The sequence below is a fragment of the Panulirus ornatus genome, chromosome 11 (assembly GCF_036320965.1).
Source record: "Panulirus ornatus isolate Po-2019 chromosome 11, ASM3632096v1, whole genome shotgun sequence".
In the NCBI taxonomy this organism is placed as follows: Eukaryota; Metazoa; Arthropoda; class Malacostraca; order Decapoda; family Palinuridae; genus Panulirus; species Panulirus ornatus.
Window position 1 is genome coordinate 17,620,749 of NC_092234.1, and position 24,604 is coordinate 17,645,352.

Consider the following 24,604-nt stretch of genomic DNA (forward strand, 5'->3'; position numbering starts at 1 on the left):
TTGGAATGATAAGATAAAACATATCAACTTATCCACAATTATCTCCCAATAAAGTAGCGAACAAAGTGTGGTTGGTCGGCTTTAATTAAGCTTATCAAATGTCAGGATAATAAAGGACGTCTACGCCAAGTAAGAATTAAACAAAATACAAAAATCTAACAACTTTAGGGATTACTGGTTGTAGTATTTCTGTGATATACACAAGTAACCCATGAAACAAAGTGTCCGTTTCACCAACTTCCAGAAACACTTAATATGTTGACAAGAAGGAAATTATGTTTCCTAAAGGTTATTGATTTGTTCCAATTAACAAATCCCCCATGATTATCCCTATCAGCTGTTCAAGGATATGAAATATCATGTCTGGGAGTAAAGATTTGCCAAGATTAAGCTTGGCACAGACTTTAGCCAATGACACAGCCCGTTTTCAAGTGTGCCATTACTGGCACAGGTCGGGACTGTTCCAGGGATGCCATTACTCACATACTATTCTTAATTAGAGATTTTTGTCATTTTCTTGGTAATTCCACCATGAACCCTCAACTCACCCCCACCACCACAATATCTTGGGCATCCCGCCTGGCAGTTCTTGCCTTCATTTCCATGTCTTTTCCACATTCATCCCACAACTCTCCATTTTCCTAACCTAACCTTCATAACAAGAGCCTTGCAGGAGGCCGCCATCATAAGCCTCTTTTCCTACAGAACAGAATTCTTTCCCACCATCTACCAAGTAACGGGACTGTGTGCTGCATGGACATATAATGGGAGTCCATGTTGATTAGAAAACAGATCCTATGTAATACTTTGCAAAATATTGTTAGAATATATACTGCGCCGTAGATAATCCTCAAGGATATTCATGTTTGATGATTTAACTTGGGGATGTTGGATATTAATCCATTTTAAGTTAATTACTTCTTATCAAACGAGGTGATAATAGTCCTCCTGTCTTCCCGGGTATAATTTACTATTCACATGTTCACCACATTATATTGCTTTGTCAAAATGGAGAATTCTTTTCATATAGATAACAGAATATTACAATGACGGTCGACAGTGGATTTATAAACGTTAAGCTATATATTGAAAAAGTACAGAAACGGAATCATGTCAGGAAAGTATTGCAAATTTATACTCAAGTAATGTGACCTGAACATTGAGGCAATTGCATTATGAGAATGAGAGAGGAAGTGTATCATAACTGATCATTTAGGAGGTTATCCAGATGAGTTTCCCCTCAAGTGGTCGGTCATGTTAGCAACTGTGGCGGATGAGCCGGTCTACCTAGGTTGTGGTCGGGTCGTCTGTGGATGGATGCTCAACCAAACAATATTTCATCAAATTACTTTAAGCATAGGCAATGGCAACCAGATTTGGTAAATATGACTGTGTAGAAATATCTAAGGAAGGTTATGGAGGAACATTTTTATTTGAGGGTGTTTGTTCATTGATGATAAGCCAACCTTGAGTAGCATTAGGGGTCTTTACGTTAATGCTGAAGGTACACTAAATAATATTATATATATTCATCAGTGACATGTTACATAATTACACATGTATATTATTTATCCTCATCACAGGATCAGCTTTGAACTGATGATAATTCTATATTATTAGGTTGATGCCGTGAATTCAGTTTACATTACGAGGTTATTTTGCCAGCAATTTATAATCCATCATAATTACAGGGTTAATCGTGACTGCTGGGCAGATTAGTTATCATAAGTTCTCTCCAATTTTCACAAGTTTATTAGCTGTCAACTTATAATTTACCCAGTGTATCCCCTGATATACTAGTCGCCTTCTTTGTTAAGATTTGATCACATATAATGCTGCCAGTTTGCTGACGCCTTTCTTATTACATTGAATTATGTATAAATCATCTAGATTATGTATAGCCATTTCCCAAAACTAGTTTTCTGGTAGAGCTGAACTTGTGAGGTTCTATTTTGCCAAGATCTACAAGTACTTTATAGTGGCATTGGTTGAGCAAGTGCTGTTATGCCGACATTATTGAATAAATGACCAGTTGAAACTGGCTTTAGGTAATGATTTATTAGTAAAACTTCAATGAAGCTATGGATTTCAATGAAGCTATGGATTGCGGTGATTGATTTAGTTCTGCAGAGCTGGCGTATTATTTACAAAATACAGCAGAAGTTTTGGAGCATGATTTTGAGAAATAAATTTTATTGAATGTAAAAGGTTGTTGTTGTTGTTAATTGTTATTGAAGCTTTATATACATTTAGGATAACATGGTGTTAAGTAGTGGAAATGTAGGTAATGCACATTTGAAGAATTAACATATTATTCTACATATTGTTGTACATGCTTGCCTTCATCCATTCCTAGCACTACCCTTCCCCACAGGAAACAGAGTCACTTTCCCCTGCTTCAGTGATGTAGTGCCAGGAAAACAGACAAAAAAGGCCACCTTCTTTTACACTCAGTCTCTAGTCATGTGTAATGCACTTAAACCACAGCTCCCTGTCCACATCCAGGCCCCACAGACCTTTCCATGGTTTACCTCAGGTGTATCACATTCCCTGGTTCAGTCCGTTGTCAGCCATGTCACCCCAGTATACTACATCTTTCCAGTTCACTCTATTCCTTGCACGCCTCTCAGCCTCATGTATGTTCAGGTCCCCAGTCACTCAAAATCTTTTTCACTCCATCCTTCCACCTCTAATTTGGTCTCCCACTTCTCCTCGTCCCTCCACCTCTGACACATATATCCTCTGTGTCAATCTTTCTCACTCATTCTCTCCATATGTCCAAGCCATTTCAAAACACCCTCTTCTGCTCTCTCAACCACACTCTTTTTTATTTACACACATATCTCTTACCCTTTCATTACTTAATTGATCAAACCACCTCACACCACATATTGTCCTCATACACTTCATTTCCCACACATCCACCCTCCTCCATACAACCCTATCTCTAGCCCATGCCTCACAACCATATAACAGTGTTGGAACTACTATTCCTTCAGACATACCCATTTTTGCTCTCTGAGATAACGTTCTCTCCTTCCACACATTCTTCACTCCCAGAACCTTCGCCCCCTCCCCCACCCTGTGGCTCACTTCCACTTCCATGGTTCCATTCGCTGCTAAGTCCTTTCCTAGATATCTAAAACTTTTCACTTCCTCCATTTTTCTCCATTCAAACTTACATCCCAGTTAACTTCCCCCTCAATGCTACTGAACCTAATGACCTTACACTTATTCACATTTACTCTCAACTTTCTCCTTTCACATACTTTTCCAAACTCTGTCACCAACTTCTGCAATTTCTCCCTCAAATCAGCCACTAGAGCTGTATCATCGGCGAACCTCTTGGAGTGGATGAACAGCCAGATGCTTAGCTGAAATAAATAGCAACTGATGCTCAGCTGCATCTTTTCAAATGTCCCTCAGATTTACTATTTATCCCATAATTTTTAGTGATCTGCACCTCTTGGTCTCTTGGATGACATCCTGAAGGGCTAAAATACAGCTGAATATAAGAAATTAACAGGTCTGTTAATTAGCTTGGCTGCAGTGTAAACAGCTTTTGGTGCTTTAGTGCTGCTAGCAGCCCAACCATGGTGGCAGATCCACAAACTGATAACTAATGGCAGCAGATTCAAAATGTGCCAGATCGCAGAGCGCCAGATTAGAGAGGTACAATCTGTATTGAAAATACTATTTTCTGAAAAAATATGAAAAAAGTATTTCATTGTAATTCCATATAAGTCTTACATTTCATGTTTAAGTACTCTGAAGTTTGATATACCCATCCATCACTATTTTGTTAAATTGTGAGATTAGTTTTCCATATTGAACATGCAAGTGAAAATTGTTCATATTTCAGGCAAGTGGGTGTTAACTCGCACGGGTCGCAGGCTGGCTGGGACCTTGGTTTTGACAGGAGCAGCAGGCAGCTTCCTGGGATATTACTTACCAAATACTATATTTCTCAGTGGTTATAAGGAAGTCACATGTTTATATAAGTAAGCTCTTGTTAACATTATTTTGTTGGCAATTAAGCTGAAGTATGTAGTTATTCATGTATGTATGATGTGTCTGAAATATAGTACAGTATAAGTTTTAGGAATATATGATCTTTGAATAGTAGCATGGAAAATAGGTAGTATGCCAGCTAATAAGATGAATGCAGATGCTCCTTTATATATATATGTAAAATAGAAAATACTCACAAATCATTATGGATGCCTCTCTGTGTTGGCATGGTCCACTGCCCGAGTGAGTGACAGAGGGGGGAAGTGTTATTTCTTTCTTTCTCTTGAACTTTGTGTCACATACTACGCTTTGTTTCATACATAGGCACATCGTTGGTAACTGTTAAGTATTCTAAATATTTGTAGAATATTTCACTACATGCTATATATGAGGGATGGGGAAGTGGCATGCATGCAGGTGGAGAGGCAATTGGTTTTTGTATGTTGCTCTTTCATGAACTTGGTTTCACACTATATTCTTTTTTGCTCATTAATGGAGAATTTGTTACTGTGTCTAAATAGTTTTCTTCTTTGCTGCTGCTCATCCAGACTATTTCTATTAGGATTCTCAATAACAGTGTTTTTTCCGACCTAGTTCTATCTTGATATGTGGTAGGGTAAAGTTTTCTAGGAAGATTTTATTTGAGACTTGTGACTGTATTTCTTATTTGTTATGTAAATTCATGTGGTTTTGCATCTGGTAGTTTGTCGATAAGTGCAACATACAGGTTTTGGTTTTCATTCTTGACAGTTAATACCCCTCTATCATATAAGATATTTAGGAGCTTATTAGTTATAAAAGAATCTTTTGCATACAGTCAGTCAGTATTGTTGCAAATGCATTGGTTGTAGTTTTGGATTCAGGCCTATTTTTTCATATAATCTTTAATGTAAGTTTCTGTAAAAGTTCCAAGATTTAGATTTGACATGGTCTGTAAGCTACTTTGAAAGGGGCTCTTGTTTGTTTTGTATTATTTTAAAATCCCTTGTGTGAAGGCAGATATGAAGGATGTTACATACCATGTTTGTAGGTTGTTTATGGGGTCAGTTGAATATGGCAGTATTTTCAGTTCTTTTATTGTTTTTAAATGGGAAATGAGTTTCATTTCATCCTCAGGCAGTTCTCTCCTTTTTCCATTTGATTCCATGTGTGAGTTAAAAAGATTTTTTTCTGAGGTTTTTGCCATATTTTCCCTGCCACACCGCTTCCTTATCAGTGCTGTTTTAAACAAAGTCTTTCCTCTTGTGATGATTTACACATTTATGGGTGGTATAATCTAGATTGTTCCTCAAAGTGACATTTGCCTGGTCAGCAAGTTTGAAAATTTTGTAGGTTGTTGGAATATACATTTTCCCAAATATGATAGGTTACTGGCCTCCACTTTTCATAACATCACTTTCCATAGTATTCTTTCTCTCTCTCTCATTTCACATCTGAGTCATTACTTATAGTGACATCTTCGGTAGAAGGGCAAGTAAGTCAAGGTTCAAGGTCAGATTGTGAGAATTAAGAAGTTGAATTGCTTTGGGATTTATTTAGTAAGCAGGTAGAATGAGAACCTTCTCAGATATGGGAACAGTACTCCATATAAGGATGGATCAGTTCTTTATGTTATTAGAGAAACTGTTTAGAAAAGAATTTACAGCTTGTAATGAGATGTCCCACTTCCTAAGAGAGAGATTTAGCTATTTAGATAATGTGGGGTTTCCAAGAAAGGTTAGATGTTACAGATATGCTACATATGAGGAAGTGAAGTGTGGGAGGAAAGCCAGAAGAAGGGAGCTTAGAGATGAGACTCCAATGCTTTATCCTGTCAAAAACTCGTCTACAATATAAGATTTTCCATAGTCCCTCAGACATGACCGGAGATTAGTAAGCTTGGAAAGTATGTCACTGGTGGATCTTGGCTTATGAAAACCATGCTGATTATCAGAGATGGGGCTAAGATTCAAGATGTTCTAGAAAGTTTGAGTTGAGTAGGGATTCAGAAACTAAAATTGTCAAAGGGCATGAATCCTCATGAATACTTCTCATTTTAGGGTGTAATTTCTAGCAAAGAAATGATATCTTAGATGCTCATAAGGCCCTGCTTTTAAATCTACATCTTTTAAAAGTATGAATGTAGCCTAAGTGAACCATTACTGAGTAGTAGATATGGAAACCTCTGGGAATAGAATTCCATTCTCACATTCATTTATGTCATACTAATGCCTCCTTAAGCTCCAGGGGTCATCTGTTGTGCTACTCATTCATGTAATACAGTATAATCCTCCAGTATTGTGTTTTTGATATTTTTATGTGTAGATGTATTTTTATGTGTAGATGTAAAGATAGAATTTTATTACATCCATATAATTAGAATGCATTTGATGTGAAATATTTGTATTTGCATCAACATTTTTTCTTGATTTATTGTCTCCTTTTTCAGAAGCGGGATAGAAGTTCCTGTTTCTGGACAAGTCACCTCATTACTAGATGAAGTTATGAATGATCTCGGTTTGAGCCAGCTAGAAAAAAAGATATCTGTCTACACTGCATATGGTTTTGATATTTTCCATGCTGGCTCAACAATGGTTACATCTGGAGGAATTTTAGGTGTACCAATTAATTTTAAGTATTCTTCAGTAGAAGAATTCGATCCAACAAATGTAACTGTAAGTATCAGTTTATCTTTTATTTTATTTGTAGTTAATGTGAAGTATACAAGTATTCAATGCATGCTGTTGATGTTATTGTGTGTGGAAGATACAGGTGTATGAAGAAAGAAATGGGGGCAGTCACGTAAAAGACTAGAATTAAGAGTGATTGCTGATGATTATTTGTGTGAAATGGCTAATTTTTAATTAGTTTCCTGAATTTGAAGTATATCTAAAAATGATGAAAGAGGGCATAATTGAAATATAGATATCTAGACTGCATATTCAAAGACAGTGAAGCAGACATAATGTTTGGAAAGCGACAGAAGAGAGTGTTTTCAGGAATGCTAGGTAATATATTAATATTGTATTGAAGTGAAATAAGAGGAGTCCATCAAAAGATAGATAACGTAAGCTTTTCATCTTATTAATTATCTTTTGAGTTTTTTCTTTGGCCAGAGCCGTGTTGTATTGCAACTTTATTTTATGCCATGCAGTCATTGCCACCATGCAGAGATTACTATTGGCTTTCTTGCCTATGATTCCCTTCAGTACTTCTTATTGCACATTAAGACTTGTGCTGAAACAAATACCAGTCAGTATGCATTAATAATTATGTCCTGATGCTACATGTAGTGAATGTGGGACATTATGTTATCACCCAAACATGTCTGACTGTTTCTCTTTGTATCTCTTTTAGACACATTCATGTTACCACAATAATTCAAGTTGACACGTGATAGAAACTTACTTTCACCAAAGATACCTCATTTAGAGATGGCAGATTAATGAAATTGAGGAATACATAGTTGAATGAATTTGCTTACTGATAAGGAAGCACTGATCTTTTTACCAATGCTCTAACATGGGAGTGCTGAATTTTGAGAAGTTCAGACTAGGATGAATATCCTGGCATGTGAATGTTTGGAAAATAATGAGCTTATGATGGAATGTTCAAATGTGTCTGCAAAATTATGAGCTTATGATGGAGTGTTCAAATGTGTCCAAAGGCTGCCCGTCTAGCATCTCAGCATGTAGGAGAGGAGGAGGAGGAAGGAATGAGAGAAAGGATATGAGGGAGCCATGCATAGCAAGGAAGGAAGAAAAAGGATATGAGGGAGCCATGCATAGCAAGGAAGGAAGAAAAAGAGAGTTGTGGGTGTAGTATCGAACTTGGTGTGTGGTCTTTATAAAAGTGGGTGGATATTTCATCTCATGATGTGTGTTGCAGTTGGCAAAATACTGATGGACATCATCTGATGTATGTTGCAGTTAGAACGTTGAAACAACAGAATAGGTGAGTGAAAGAAGAGAGTAAATAAATTTATCGAAGAATTACTGCAAATCTTACGCTTCTCTAAGGTTGACTTCTTCATACACCTCTTGTACCATAGAAAGTACAGTAGATGGTAACAGGATGGTGATGTAGGTCCTCCATGCTGAAAGAGGTGCTACTGAGAAAATCTTATGATAAAGTGTGTGAATGATGAACTTGTTTGCTATTTAAAGCAGTGGTGCAGAATCTTGTTTGATGCGATGTATGTCACAGTGATTGTGAGCCATAAATTTATGTATGTCACAGATTGTGAGTTAAGGTAGTTCAGCTGTGCCATTCTATCCATTATAAAAGCAAGATCTTGAAGCTGTTTATCGTCATACCATTGAGGCACTATCTTCCCTTTCCAATCCATAAACAACTGTATTCCATCATACAACTCCCAGAAGCATTTAGATTACAGCTTCTAAGATAGTCTCACTTTCCTTCAGGGAGGATTTGAAACTATTTGTAGTTAAGGTCTGGTGTTAGATTAACTGTTTTTATATCCACAACATTGTCCATCTTCAGTGGTTTACTACTTAGCACCTCCTGGTGTGAAAGACAATGTACATTACTAAACTGATGTCTTGGATTTACAGCCAGCAATTTTTCATCTAATTTTATGGTAATTTCAGCTTTACTGCCCACCTTTTGTGGTGCTGTCTGTTGCCAGACACAGCTTGTGACCAGTTCATACCTACATTTTCCTGATGTGCCACAATCTCTTGAAGATATCATCTGTTATTTTTTTAAACCATTTCCATAAACCCTCTGTTATGTACATATGTCTGTTAATAACACAAACGAAAATTGCAATCTGAGCTACATCATTTACAGACATACTTTCATCCATTGCAATTATTGTGTATTCAGACACATTGCTACTTTAGTCACTGATATGCATTTTTTTTCAAATGTTCCCTAATATTGTGAGGAATCTTGTAACTTACCCTAACTGCAGTCTCACTTACTGTAGTACCATTTTATATATACTGACTGAAGCATTTTCAGCTGATTGCTCTAATTCAACATTTTTATCATCATGTAACTTTCTGTATATATATTGTACTTCACAGCATGGTTAGTATCAGTGTCTCCAAACATCACATTCTTTGACATGATACAAATTGTGTTCACATCAAACAGACTGGCTTGCCATTCACCTTTACAGAGAATTCTTTTCCACTTTTCTTGAACCACACAATATTCTCTATCTGTTTTTCTTTGATAAGTATATTAGGGGCCCTTTTGGAACTGTAAATTCCTTTTTAACATAGCTTCATGAATATATGACACAGGCAGTCTTATAGTTTTAAAGGTGCATCTGTTGGTGACTATGGTACTGCCAGTGTTTAGAAATAGAGATAAGTCAACACATATATTATATGCTTATTGTAACAGTTTATGGCAGCTGTGGATCCAGTCCAAGTTCATGGGGTACAGATTCCTGAAAGGGATGCACATTTATATAACTAAATTCTTACTTTTTTTCTTACTGATAAGTCACCTCAGCCTCTGTCAGAAGTCTTTGAAAATGACTGATATTACTAGAATATACCAGTCTGGGATCATGCCAATAATGTCTATTAAAGCATATGAACAGTCAGATGGGTATGACTGTCAGAGAGGTGCACATCATAAGCTATGGCAGGTGATTGCCCCCCACCCCCCCTTAAACAGCCAGTAAATTGCTGGCTTGATGATTGTGTTTGGTAGGCTGTGTCTCCCCGCAGGCTATATGTTTAACACACCAGCCATATGTAACTGAAAGCAGAACAGTTGAGTCTTTTGAAGAGGTTAGACAAGTTCTGATGTGAGCAGACTTTTTTATAGCTTCAGAATTATTATCATGACTGGACTGGATCCGAACTGTAATTTTGACTCAGGAGAGCTGGTGTCTCATTGGACTAATTCTCTTAATGGAATTCAACTTTGTTCCTCCTGATGAAAACTACAACTTACGTTAGATATGGTATACAGGGGCCGACGTGCTGTCAGTGGACTGAACGAGGGTATGTGTACAGTCTGGGAAACCACAGGAAGGTCTGTGGGGCCTCATTGTGGACAGGGGCCATGATTTTGGTGCATTACACCAGACAGAAAATGGATGTGAACAAATGAGGCCTTCTCTTCTTCGTTCATGATGCTACCTTACTAATGTAGGAAACTGTGAATAAATGTGAAAAGAATAACAATGTAGATTTGCCTGCTTTTGATGCAAATCAATAATCATTGTTTGATTTTTTAAATGTCCAGAATTGGGAGTTGTGGGTTTGGTTGAGGGGGGTACGAGATGTAATCCCCCATTTTTCCATGGAAACTTATCTTCACTTTTAAATATTTCGTTTCAGACAACCTTTTCTGGGAACACAGGAGAGGTTGTATGAATGAACAATAAAACATGGCATTGATAATATAGCCAGATGAATGAGTTTTTGCTACAGCATGGAAGAATGATATAAAGAGCATATCTCCATACACTGTAGTGAGCATTATTTTATGCAGTTGAAGACAAGGATAGCATATGAATAGGAAGAGTTAGAAAATAGGCTTGTAAGGTTAATTTAATGATAAATAGAGGCTGAATGAAAAATTAATTTGTTATTGAAAGATATTTAAAAAAAAAGAATTTTATGTTCATCCCTGATGTCTTATTTTTTTTTTTCATACTATTCGCCATTTCCCGCATTAGCGAGGTAGCGTTGAGAACAGAGGACTGGGCCTTTGAGGGAATATACTCACCTGGCCCCCTTCTCTGTTCCCTCTTTTGGAAAATCAAAAAAAAAAAAAATTTTTTTTTAGTTATACATTTTTTTTAGTGTTTCAGATTCTCACATACATCCCCTTCAAAATTCTTTGTTCAGTTTACTTGAATATCTAGAAAGTTAAATTCTTAGGTAATTCTTTTGTGCAATCTTGGAATGTCATGACATCATATAAAGATTCTTTCTGCATTTAATGAACTATAAGATGTAATGTAATATCTCTTATTGATCTAGACTGATATTATCTCATGTGAGAAACTTGTTTTCATTGTACTTATTGACAATGCTCTCTCCAGGTGAACAACAAACCAGTAGCATGGAGCACTGCAGCAGGAGAGTCATTGAAACAGTCTTTTGTGCTCAGCAAGGAAGCCAAGAAATTTGTTTTGGCTAGAGAAATCACTAGCCTAGGAACTGCTGAACCCTTCGTATATGGAACATTAAGTGCTGGTGCGATTGGTATGGTTTACACAATGGCATCTAGTGTTAATACCAAGTTGGACTTTTATGCAAAGCCCCGAACAATAAGAATGTTTTTTTATGGAGTCTTATCAATATTTGGGTATGCTTTCTGGATGTTACTTAAAGATATGGCTACAGTTAATTATGAAGCAAATGCTGACAGAACTGTAGCTGATCTTGGTGAAAAGTATGCCATTGGAGGGCTGGAGTTTTATGAAAAAATACTACAGAGAAACATGGCCTTGTACAAACTTATGGGGAGCGAAGGTGAAAAGCTCTATACTGCTTATGGCAATGACCAGGTAGGTTTTTGTTGGAAAATATATTTCTGTCACCTTTCCACCGTTTATGACTAAAAATAGCATTTTTTTCATTATATTTATATGAAAAGTACTACTCTTAGAAATAATCTTCATTTTTTTGTGTGTGTTTGTATGTATTAATATTTTCATGAACATTCATATGCCAATAGTCACATTGTTCTACTTTTGGTGTTATTTTAATGAGAAAGGATGCTCATATGAACTTGACCCATAATAATGGTCACACAAAAAAAGCTTAAATAATTCTCTGCTTTTGACAATATTTTGTCTCAGATGAATGTGTTTATTCCTTCATGTATTTGGAAATGTTAGGGTAAAAGAGGAAGTTGATAGTAAATGTGAATAAGAGCAAAGTTATTAGGTTCAGTAGGGTTGAGGGACAAGTTAATTGGGATGTAAGTTTGAACGGAGAAAAACTGGAGGAATTGAAGTGTTTTAGATAACTAGGAGCGGACTTAGCAGCAGATGGAAACCATAGAAGCAGAAGTGAGTCAAAGGGTGGGGGAGGGGGCCAAGGTTCTGGGAGCAATGAAGAATGTGTGGAAGGAGAGAATGTTATCTTGGAGAGCAAAAATGGGTATATTTGAAGGAATAGTAGTTATAATAATGTTATATGGTTGCAAGGCATTGGCTACAGATAGGGTTGTACAAAGGAGGGTGATGTGTTGGAAATGAAATGTTTGAGGACAGTATGTGGTGTGGGGTGGTTTGATTGAGTAAATAATGTAAGGGTAAGAGACATATGTGGAAATAAAAAGTGTGGTTGAGAGAGCAGAAGAGGATGTGTTGAAATGGTTTGGTCATATGGAGAGAATGAGTGAGGAAAGATTGACAAAGAGGAGATATGTTTCAGAGGTGGAGGGAACAAGGAGAAGCAGGAGACCAAATTGGAGGTGGAAGGATGGAGTGAAAAGAATTTGAGCGATTGGGGCCTGAGCATACAGGAAAATGAGAGGTGTGCAAGGGATAGAGGGAATTGGATCAATGTTGTATACTGTGGTCGATGTGCTGTCATTGGACTGAACCAGGATATGTGAAGTGTCTGGGGTAAACCATGGAAAGGTCTGTGGGGCCTGGATGTGGATAGGGAGCTGTGGTTTTAGTGCATTACACATGACAGCTAGAGACTGAATGTGAACAAAAGTGGCCATTTTTTTCTGTTTTCCTAATGCTTCTTCACTGAAGCAGGGGATAGTGATGCTGTTTTCCTGTGGGGCGGGGTAGCGACAGGAATGGATGAAGGCAAGCAAGTATGAATATGTACATGTGTATACATGAATATGTCTGCGTATGTGTATGTGTACAGAATGGAAAAAGGTAAGAACAATGGAAGTAAGGGGAGTGGGGGAGGAATGGGATGTATTTAGGGAATCAGTGATGGATTGCGCAAAAGATGCTTGTGGCATGAGAAGAGTGGGAGGTGGGCTGTTTAAAAAGGGTAGTGAGTGGTGGGATGAAGAAGTAAGAGTATTAGTGAAAGAGAAGAGAGAGGCATTTGGACGATTTTTGCAGGGAAAAAATGCAATTGATTGGGAGAAGTATAAAAGAAAGAGACAGGAGGTCAAGAGAAAGGTGCAAGAGGTGAAAAAAAGGGCAAATGAGAGTTGGGGTGAGAGACTATCAGTAAATTTTAGGGAGAATAAAAAGATGTTCTGGAAGGAGGTAAATAGGGTGCGTAAGACAAGGGAGCAAATGGGAACTTCAGTGAAGGGCGTAAATGGGGAGGTGATAACAAGTAGTGGTGATGTGAGAAGGAGATGGAATGAGTATTTTGAAGGTTTGTTGAATGTGTCTGATGACAGAGTGGCAGATATAAGGTGTTTGGGTCGAGGTGGTGTGCAAAGTGAGAGGGTTAGGGAAAATGATTTGGTAAACAGAGAAGAGGTAGTAAAAGCTTTGCGGAAGATGAAAGCCGGCAAGGCAGCAGGTTTGGATGGTATTGCAGTGGAATTTATTAAAAAAGGGGGTGACTGTATTGTTGACTGGTTGGTAAGGTTATTTAATGTATGTATGACTCATGGTGAGGTGCCTGAGGATTGGCGGAATGCGTGCATAGTGCCATTGTACAAAGGCAAAGGGGATAAGAGTGAGTGCTCAAATTACAGAGGTATAAGTTTGTTGAGTATTCCTGGTAAATTATATGGGAGGGTATTGATTGAAAGGGTGAAGGCATGTACAGAGCATCAGATTGGGGAAGAGCAGTGTGGTTTCAGAAGTGGTAGAGGATGTGTGGATCAGGTGTTTGCTTTGAAGAATGTATGTGAGAAATACTTAGAAAAGCAAATGGATTTGTATGTAGCATTTATGGATCTGGAGAAGGCATATGATAGAGTTGATAGAGATGCTCTGTGGAAGGTATTAAGAATATATGGTGTGGGAGGCAAGTTGTTAGAAGCAGTGAAAAGTTTTTATCGAGGATGTAAGGCATGTGTACGTGTAGGAAGAGAGGAAAGTGATTGGTTCTCAGTGAATGTAGGTTTGCGGCAGGGGTGTGTGATGTCTCCATGGTTGTTTAATTTGTTTATGGATGGGGTTGTTAGGGAGGTAAATGCAAGAGTCTTGGAAAGAGGGGCAAGTATGAAGTCTGTTGGGGATGAGAGAGCTTGGGAAGTGAGTCAGTTGTTGTTCGCTGATGATACAGCGCTGGTGGCGGATTCATGTGAGAAACTGCAGAAGCTGGTGACGGAGTTTGGTAAAGTGTGTGGAAGAAGAAAGTTAAGAGTAAATGTGAATAAGAGCAAGGTTATTAGGTACAGTAGGGTTGAGGGTCAAGTCAATTGGGAGGTGAGTTTGAATGGTGAAAAACTGGAGGAAGTGAAGTGTTTTAGATATCTGGGAGTGGATCTGTCAGCGGATGGAACCATGGAAGCGGAAGTGGATCATAGGGTGGGGGAGGGGGCGAAAATTTTGGGAGCCTTGAAAAATGTGTGGAAGTCGAGAACATTATCCCGGAAAGCAAAAATGGGTATGTTTGAAGGAATAGTAGTTCCAACAATGTTGTATGGTTGCGAGGCGTGGGCTATGGATAGAGTTGTGCGCAGGAGGATGGATGTGCTGGAAATGAGATGTTTGAGGACAATGTGTGGTGTGAGGTGGTTTGATCGAGTAAGTAACGTAAGGGTAAGAGAGATGTGTGGAAATAAAAAGAGCGTGGTTGAGAGAGCAGAAGAGGGTGTTTTAAAATGGTTTGGGCACATGGAGAGAATGAGTGAGGAAAGATTGACCAAGAGGATATATGTGTCGGAGGTGGAGGGAACGAGGAGAAGAGGGAGACCAAATTGGAGGTGGAAAGATGGAGTGAAAAAGATTTTGTGTGATCGGGGCCTGAACATGCAGGAGGGTGAAAGGAGGGCAAGGAATAGAGTGAATTGGAGCGATGTGGTATACAGGGGTTGACGTGCTGTCAGTGGATTGAATCAAGGCATGTGAAGCGTCTGGGGTAAACCATGGAAAGCTGTGTAGGTATGTATATTTGTGTGTGTGGACGTGTGTATGTACATGTGTATGGGGGGGGTTGGGCCATTTCTTTCGTCTGTTTCCTTGCGCTACCTCGCAAACGCGGGAGACAGCGACAAAGTATAAAAAAAAAAAAAAAAAAAAAAAATGTGTATGTATATGTATGTGTTGATATGTAAGTATATGTCCATATGTGGGCGTTTCGGTGCATTATACATGACAGCTAGAGACTGAGTGTGAACGAATGTGTCCTTTGTTGTCTTCTCCTAGCACTCCCTCGCGCGCATGCGGGGGTAGGGTTGTGCCATTTTCATGTGTGGCTGGGTGGTGGTGGGATTGGATGAAGGTAGCATGTATGAATATGTACGTGGGTACATATGTATATGTCTGTGTATGTATATGTATCTATATGTTGAAATGTATATGTGCATATGTGGGCATTTATGTATATACACGTGTATGTGGGTGGGTTGGGTCATCCTTTCGTCAGTTTCCTTGTGCTACCTCGCTAACGCGGGAGACAGCAACAAAGTATAAGAAAAAAATGATAAATATATATTTATATTCATTTATTTATTTATTATACTTTGTCGCTGTCTCTCGTGTTAGCGCAAGGAAACAGATGAAAGAATGGCCCAACCCGCCCACATACATATGTATATACATACACGCCCACACACGCATATATACATACCTATACATTTCAATGTATACATACATATACATACATACTTATGTACATATTCATACTTGCTGCCATCAGCCATTCCCGTCACCACCCTGCCACACATGAAATGACAACCCCCTCCTCCCGCACTCGCGCAAGGTATCACTAGGAAAAGACAAAAAAAGGCCACATTTGTTCACACTCAGTCTCTAGCTGTCATGTATAATGCACCGAAACCTCAGCTCCCTTTCCACATCTAGGCCCCACAAAACTTTCCATGGTTTGCCCCAGACACTTCACATGCCCTGGTTCAATCCATTGACAGCACGTCAATCCCGTTATACCACATCATTCCCATTCACTCTATTCCTTGCATGTCTTTCACCCTCCTGTATGTTCAGGCCCCAATCGCTCAAAATCTTTTTCACTCCATCCTTCCACCTCCAGTTTGGTCTCCCACCTCTCCTCTTTCCCTCCACCTCTGACACATATATCCTCTTTGTCAATCTTTCCTCACTCATTCTCTCAATGTGACTAAACCATTTCAATACTCCCTCTTCTGCTTTCTCAACCACACACTTATTACCACACATCTCTCTTACTCTTTCGTTACTTACTCGATCAATCCACGTCACACCACATATTGTCCTCAAACATCTCATTTTCAACACATCCACCCTCGTCTGCACAACTATATAACACTGTTGGAACCACTATTCCTTCAAGCATACCCATTTTTTCTTTCCGAGATAATGTTCTCACCTTCCACACATTCTTCAATGCTCCCAGAACCTTCACCCCCTCCCCCACCCTGTGACTCACTCCCGCTTCCATGGTTCCATCCGCTGCTAAATCCACTCCCAGATATCTAAAACACTTCACTTCCTCCAGTTTTTTTCCATTTAAACTTACCTCCCAGTTGATTTGTCCCTCAACCCTAGTGTACCTTATAACTTTGCTCTTATTCACATTTACTCTCAGCTTTCTTCTTTCACACACTTTACCAAACTCAGTAACCAGCTTCCCATGCATTCCCCACGTGTCATAGAAGGCGGCTAAAGGGGACAGGAGTGGGAGGCTAAAAACCCTCCCCTCCATGTATTTTAACTTTCTAAAAGGGGAAACAAGAAGGAGTCACACAGGGAGTGCTCATCCTCCTCGAAGGCTCAGATTGGGGTGTCTAAATGTGTGTGGATGTAACCAAGATGAGAAAATAGGAGAGATAGATAGTATGTGTGAGGAAAGGAACCTGGATGTTTTGGCTGTGAGTGAAACGAAGCTCAATGGTAAAGGGAAAGAGTGGTTTGGGAATGTTTTTGGAGTAAAATCAGGGGTTGGTGTGGGGACAAGAGCAAGGGAAGGAGGAGCACTACTGAAACAGTTGTGGAAGTATGTGATAGAGTGTAAGAAAGTAAACTCTATATTAATATGGGTAAAACTGAAAGTGGATGGAGAGAGGTGGGTGGTTATTGGTGCCTATGCACCTTGGCATGAGAAGAAAGATCAAGGGAGGCAAGTGTTTTGGGAGAAGCTGAGTGAGTGTGTTAGCAGTTTTGATGCATGAGACCGGGTTATAGTGATGGGCGATTTGAATGCAAAGGTGAGTAATGTGGCAATTGAGGGAATAATTGTTGTGCATGGAGTGTTCAGTGTTGTAAATGGAAATGGTGAAAAGCTTGTAGATTTGTGTGCTGGAAAAGGATTGGTGATTGGGAGTACCTGATTTAAAAAGAGAGATATACATAAGTATACTTATGTAAGTAGGAGAGATGGCCAGAGAGCATTATTGGATTACGTGTTGATTGATAGGCACTTGAAAGAGAGACTTTTGGATGTTAATGTGCTGAGAGGTGCAACTGGAGGGATGTCTGATCATTATCTTGTGGAGGTGAATGTGAAGATTTGTAGAGGTTTTCAGAAAAGAAAAGAAAATGTTGGGGTGAAGAGAGTGGTGAGAGTAAGTGAGCTTGGGAAGGAGACTTGTGTGAGGAAGTACCAGGAGAGACTGAGTGCAGAATGGAAAAAGGTGAGAACAAAGGACATATGAGGAGTGGAGGAGGAATGGGATGTATTTAGGGAAGCAGTGATGGCTTGCACGAAAGATGCTTGTGGCATAAGGAGTGTGGGAGGTGGGCAGATTAGAAAGGGTAGTGAGTGGTGGGATGAAGAAACAAGATTATTAGTGAAAGAGAAGAGAGAGGCATTTGGACGAGTTTTGCAGGGAAATAGTGCAAATGAGTGGGAGATGTATAAAAGAAAGAGGCAGGAGGTTAAGAGAAAGGTGCAAGAGGTGAAAAAGAGGGCAAATGAGAGTTGGGGTGAGAGAGTATTAAATTTTAGGGAGAATAAAAAGATTTTTTGGAAGGAGGTAAATAAAATGCGTAAGACGAAGAGAACAAATGGGAACATCGGTGAAGGGGGCTAATGGGGAGGTAATAACAAGTAGTGGTGATAAAGGTTTGTTGAATGTGTTAGATGATAGAGTGGCAGATATAGGATGTTTGGTCGAGGTGGTGTGCGAAGTGAGAGGGTCAGGGAGAATGATTTGGTAAACAGAGAAGAGGTAGTGAAAGCTTTGCAGAAGATGAAAGCCGGCAAGGTGGTGGGTTTAGATGGTATTGCAGTAGAATTTATTAAAAAAGAGGGTGACTGTGTTGTTGACTGGTTGATGAGGATATTCAGTGTATGTATGGCTTATGGTGAAGTGCCTGAGGATTGGCAGAATGCATGCATAGTGCCATTGTACAAAGGCAGAGGGGATAAAGGTGAGTGTTCAAATTACAGAGGTATAAGTTTGTTTAGTATTCCTGGGAAATTATATGGGAGGGTATTGATTGAGAGGATGAAGGCAAGCATGTACAGAGCATCAGATTGAGGGAGAGCAGTGTGGTTTCAGAAGTGGTAGAGGATGTGTTTGCTTTGAAGAATGTATGTGAGAAATACTTAGAAAAACAAATGGATTTGTATGTAGCATTTATGGATCTGGAGAAGGCATATGATAAGAGTTCATAGAGATGCTCTGCGGAAGGTATTAAGAGTATATGGTGTGGGAGGCAAGTTGCTAGCAGTGAAGAGTTTTTATTGTGGATGTAAGGCATGTGTACGAGTGGGAAGAGAGGAAAGTGATTGGTTCTCAGTGAATGTTGGTTTGCTGCAGGGGTGCTAATGTCTCCATGGTTGTTTATTTGTTTATGGATGGGGTTGTGAGGGAGGCGAATGCAAGAGTTTTGGAAAGAGGGGCAAGTATGCAGTCTGTTGTTGATAAGAGGGGTTGGGAAGTGAGTCAGTTGTTGTTCGCTGATGATATGGCACTGGTAGCTGATTTGGGTGAGAAACTTCAGAAGTTGGCGACTGTGTTTAGTAAAGTGTGTGAAAGAAGAAAGCTGAGAGTAAATGTGAATAAGAGCAAGGTTATTAGGTACAGTAGGGTTGAGGGATAAGTTAATTGGGAGGTAAGTTTGAATGGAGAAAAACTGGAGGAAGTGAAGTGTTTTAGATATCTGGGAGTGGATTTGGCAGCGGATGGAATCATGGAAGTGGAAGTGAGTCACAGGGTGGGGTTCGGGGCGGAAGTTCTGGAAGCTTTGAAAAATGTGTGGAAGGCGAGAACATTATCTTGGAAAGCAAAAATGGGTATGTTTGAAGGAATAGTGGTTCCATCAATATTATATGGTTGCGAGGCATAGGCTATATGTAGGGTTGTGTGGAGAAGGGTGGATGTGTTGGAAATGAGATGTATGAGGACAATATGTCGTGTGAGGTGGTTTGATCAAGTAAGTAATGAAAGGGTAAGAGATGTGTGGTAATGAAAAGAGTGTGGTTGAGAGAGTAGAAGAGGGTGTTTTGAAATGGTTTGGTCACATGGAGAGAATGAGTGAGGAAAGATTGACAGAGGATATACATGTCAGAGGTGGAGGGAATGAGGATAAGTGGGAGACCAAATTGGAGGTGGAAGGTAGGAGTGAAAAAGATTTTGAGCGATTGGGGCCTGGACATACAGGAGGATGAAAGGCTAGTAAGGAATAGAGTGAATTGGAACGATGTGCTATACCAGGGTGGACTTGCTGTAAATGGATTGAACCAGGGCATGTGAAGCACTGGGATAAACCATGGGAAGTTTTGTGGGGCCTGGATGTGGAAAGGGAGCTGTGTTTTCGGTGCATTACACATGACAGCTAGAGACTGAGTGTGAACGAATGTGGCCTTTGTTTTCTTTTCCTAGCACTACCTTGTGCCCGTGCGGGAGGGAGGGGGTTGTCATTTCATGTGTGGCGGGGTGGCGACGGGAATGAATAAAGGCAGCAAGTATGAATTATGTTCATGTGTATATATGTATATGTCTGTGTATATATATATATATATATATATATATATATATATATATATATATATATACGTTGAAATGTAAAGGTATGTATATGTGCGTGTGTGGACATGTATGTATATACATGTGTATGTGGGTGGGTTGGGGCATTCTTTTTTCTGTTTCCTTGCGCTGCCTCGCTAATGCGGGAGACAGTGACAAAGTATGATAAATAGATATTTAATCTAAAGGTTATTGCTATTGAAATTCAGTTGTGATAGAATTAAAGTAATATTGATAGTTGCATTTTCATCATCCATGTTTCAGACCAACTTTGGAGTCTGTTTAGGTCCCCTTGTTTGCTGATGCAATCTTTCTTGCTTTTCTCTTCCCTCGTGACCTTTGCATCATCTGCAAACATTTTAATGTAGGATTTCATACCTTCAAGCAAGTCATTAACATAGATCAAGAAAAGTAATGGTCCCAAAATTGAACCCAGTGGCATTTTGCTGGTCACCTCAGCCCATTTGGAAAAGGCTTCTTTTAAGTGCTCTTCGTTCCTTCCCACTGAAATAATCTGTTCATCGTAAGAGTTCCCCCCTTTTCTCTGCTTCTGATCAGCATCTTAATCAGCTTCTTATATTGTCAAATGTCTTTTGGCAGTCCAGTTACAGACAGTCCACCCAGCCATCCCTTTTGTCCAGGACAGTTCACTCTCTCATAAAACTCTAAAGGCCAGTTACACATAACCTCCATTCCTTAAAACCATGCTGTTTTTCAGTCGGGAAATTTCTCTTTTGTAGAAAGTTATCCCTGGGGATAGGAGAGAAAGAATACTTCCCACGTATTTCCTGCATGTCGTAGAAGGCGACTAAAAGGGAAGGGAGCGGGGGGCTGGAAATCCTCCCCTCTCGGTTTTTTTTTAATTTTCCAAAAGAAGGGACAGAGAAAGGGGCCAGGTGAGGATATTCCCTGAAAGATCCAGTCCTCTGTTCCTAACGCAACCTCGCCAACGCAGGAGATGGCGAATAGTATGAAAGAAGAAAGTTATCCAATTGCTTTCTAATAATCTTTTCCAGAACCTTATGCACCTTACTTATTAGTGTGACTGGTCTGTAGTTCAACACCTGTTTTTAAGTCTCCTTTCTTATATATATATAGGTATGACAATTGCCCTTTTCCTTTCCCTTGGCACTATGCTTCTCTCCATTGACATCTTGATCAGTACTTAAAGTGGTCTATTAAGTGTATCTGCACACCTTGTTAACACAGATAATGAAAATTCATCAGGACCTTGAGCCTTGTATGGGTTAAGTCCTTTCAGTATTCATTTAATCTTTTCTAGATATCTGAATAATTTTCAAAACTGCCTCCTCATTCCGTCTCACTGGTGTTGGAGCTGTTGAAAAACACTTATGAACTTGCCGTTCAGTTCAAGTATTTGTTCATCATCCTCCACAATTTTTCCCTCTGAATTCTTCAGCCTGATTAGCTGCCTCTTAACTGACAACTGGCTCCTGATGAATTTATGAAATAGTTTCACATTTTTAGCTGCCTTTTCCACAATAGTCTTTTCAAAGTTTCTTTGTTACTCATTATATTCTGCTAAACTTGTTCTATGCTCTCTTTTACCTTGCATGTGCTACCTGTTTAGAGTGCCATCTATAACTTTGCCATTGCACATATTGAAGCTCCTTTGCTTTATGATATCTTTTATTAAGCCATTCCTTCCTCTTTCTTGCCATTCTCTCTGTATTTGATGCTCGAGGTAGATTTCACTGAACCACTCAACACAATACCCTGGTTCTTGGCTACTGGATTTTATTTCCTAATCTACATTCCCATAGATATTATCAAGGTTTGTGTTGTTTCTGCAATTATATTGACTTTATTTCCTGCCTCACCTTTGCTCTTTTAATGTCCTCTTTTAATGTATGTTCATACTTGAGCATTACATTATCACTTCTCCCAACTGGTGTATCATGTATAATGTTTTCATTATCCATACTAGTATGAGTGCAGGTAAGGTCTCATAATGATGGCATATCAGTCCTTCTCATCCAGTTGTGCTCTGTGATATGCTGGTGTAGGAAATTCTTTATACACTAAAGTTTGTGTCTCCATAACTCACTGTCACCATGAGAATCCAAATTTTCTTAGTCTGTCTCTTTATCATAGCTTTGTGTTCCTGAAGCACTGCCAGGAACAAAGAAAGGCCATTTTTGCTCATCCATTCTATAACTGTCATGTGCAATGCATTGAAACCAAAGCCTCCTAACCACAACCAGGCCTTACACACCTTTCCATGGTTTACCCCAGCCACTTCATATGTCCGGGTTGGGTCCATTGACAGCATGTTGACTCCTGTATACTACAGTGTTCTAGTTCTTTCTATCCCAAGCACACCTTTCACCCTCCTTCATGTTCAGGCCTCAGTCACAGACATATACCTTCTACAAAGCATCTCTTTCAACCCTATCCTATGCCTTCTTCAGATCCATAAATGCCACATACAAATCCATCTGTTTTTCTAGGTATTTCTCACACACATTCTTCAAGGCAAACACATGATCCACACATCCTCTGCCACTTCTAAAACCACACTGCTCCTTCTCAGTATGATGCTCTGTACCTGCTTTCACACTGTCAGTCAATACCTTCCCATACAATTTTCCAGGAATATTCAACAAACTTATACCTCTGTAGTTTGACCACTCACCTTTATCCCCTTTGCCTTTGATCACTGGCACTGTACATGCATTCTGCCAATCCTCAGGCACTTCACCTTGATCCATACATACATTGAATATCCTTGCCAGCCAATCAACAACACAGTCACTCCCTGTCCTAATAAATTCAACTGCAATAATCATAAAAGACAGTATTTGAACTCAGTTTACAGTACTTTGTGCTATGCATCCTAGTTCCAGTGAGCCATAAACTTAAAACAGTTTGAGGATAGGGTCTGAGGGAGGGCACTGCTCAGGCTAGTCAACATATTTGCCTGGAGTGAACAAGAATTGATCAGTTTACTGTAAAAGCCTTCAATAAGCTGATTTCCTTTCAGTCATTCAGAATGTAGGCATGATTTTCTTTTTTACACACGAGAAGCAATTGAATCTAAATTTGTTTATTACTCTCAGGTATTGCTACGAACTAAGCACATGCCTTTCACTCTACGAAGAGACTACATGAAGAACCGAGTTGAAGAGTACAAGAAGGAGAAAGGAGAAGCCCCATCAGCTGATGAAGATATTCAGACCCAGAAGTTTTCATTAGATATAGACTCACAAACACAGAACACTCTTGATATAAACCCACAAACACAAATCTCTCCAAATATAGATACGCAAACACTGAACACTCCAGATTCAGATGTACCAACACAAAGTTCTCTGGATGTAGTTGATGTACAAACACAGAACACCTCAAATGCAGATAAGCAAATCCAAAACTGTACAGATGCAGGTGGTACACAGACACAGAACACTTTAGGTGTAGACACGATAACAGAAACTTCTCCAGATGTAGTTACACAAACACAGACCTGCTCTTGTGAAGACACTTCAACACAGAACTGTGCTCCCACCGTTGTGCCTGTGGAAGAAAATGTCCAAAATTAGGTAAAGAGATATCATTTAACTAAATTTTCCCTGTTGTATCCTGTAAATTTGTTCACAGAGATGGTAAGTCTGCACTATGGAAGTGGACATTCTAGCCAAAGTTTTGTAAGGTAATTTTCCACAAAAGGGTGTGTTTATTTTCACTGCATCCACCTCATACAGTTAGGAATAGAGTTAACAGAGAGATAGGTAGCCAGATATGTAAATGGATTTTGTTGGCAAGATATTTTTATCAGGGAATTTACTTAAGGGGTGATTTAAAAAAAAGAATCTATCAAAAACGAAAATCGTGCAATCTTTCCTGTAGGGCATTTAGGTTGACCTTACAACTTAAACAGTAGGAGGTTGTTCTTCACAGCATAGATTTTATTGGTGCCACTAACATTTACTTTTATTGGATTCCCTTGTCTGACTGCTATTTTTAACTCCAGTACCATTTATATTTGGTTGATCAAGTGCATACATGCACCTCTGGTTGGAATTAAAATCTTTCAGATATTAATTCGTGACCCCTAATTTTATGAAATGCTCAACCCATTATCTGTTTGTGTCACTTTTATGCAATGACTGGTTTTTTAATCACCCATGTTAGCAATGGTAACATGCAGTGCTAGATTTTCCCAATTTTTTTGAAAATTTAGGTTGCCATACTGCTACATATTGTCATTCTTAGAGGGGCTGACATTGTTTTGGGATAATGTGCACTATGCTCAGGAGGAGTATGTCACAAAATCTATCAGTTTATCACAGTGATCTCTAGATTGAGAAGTGATAATTTAAAAACAATGAATAAAGAAAAAATTTAGAGAGTGTACCTCTGATGATGATAAAGACACCTATAATACCATTACAAAGTTAAAGATGATAATTCAGAAGCCTGAAAGAACAGTTATGATATATATGAAAGATGAAGAAATGTTCAGAATCCTGTGCTGGCATAGACTTCTGCTAATTTGAGCTCTCAGGATCCAAAAATCACTTTTTAGTAGTGGCTCTACAAAAGACAGTTAGGTTTAGAATTACTACATGTGGATAAAAAA

General features: G+C 39.1%; 1 protein-coding gene across 1 annotated transcript; it reads left to right on the forward strand.

Annotated features, from left to right (window-relative positions):
* The first annotated feature begins 1,234 nt into the window (after positions 1 to 1,234).
* On the forward strand, positions 1,235 to 24,604 carry LOC139751344 (transmembrane protein 177). The gene is made up of 5 exons (XM_071666699.1): positions 1,235 to 1,379; positions 3,863 to 4,001; positions 6,440 to 6,665; positions 11,027 to 11,494; positions 23,085 to 24,604. The coding sequence occupies exons 1-5, from the start codon at positions 1,364 to 1,366 to the stop codon at positions 23,562 to 23,564; spliced, it is 1,329 nt and encodes a 442-aa protein (XP_071522800.1). The 5' UTR covers positions 1,235 to 1,363; the 3' UTR covers positions 23,565 to 24,604.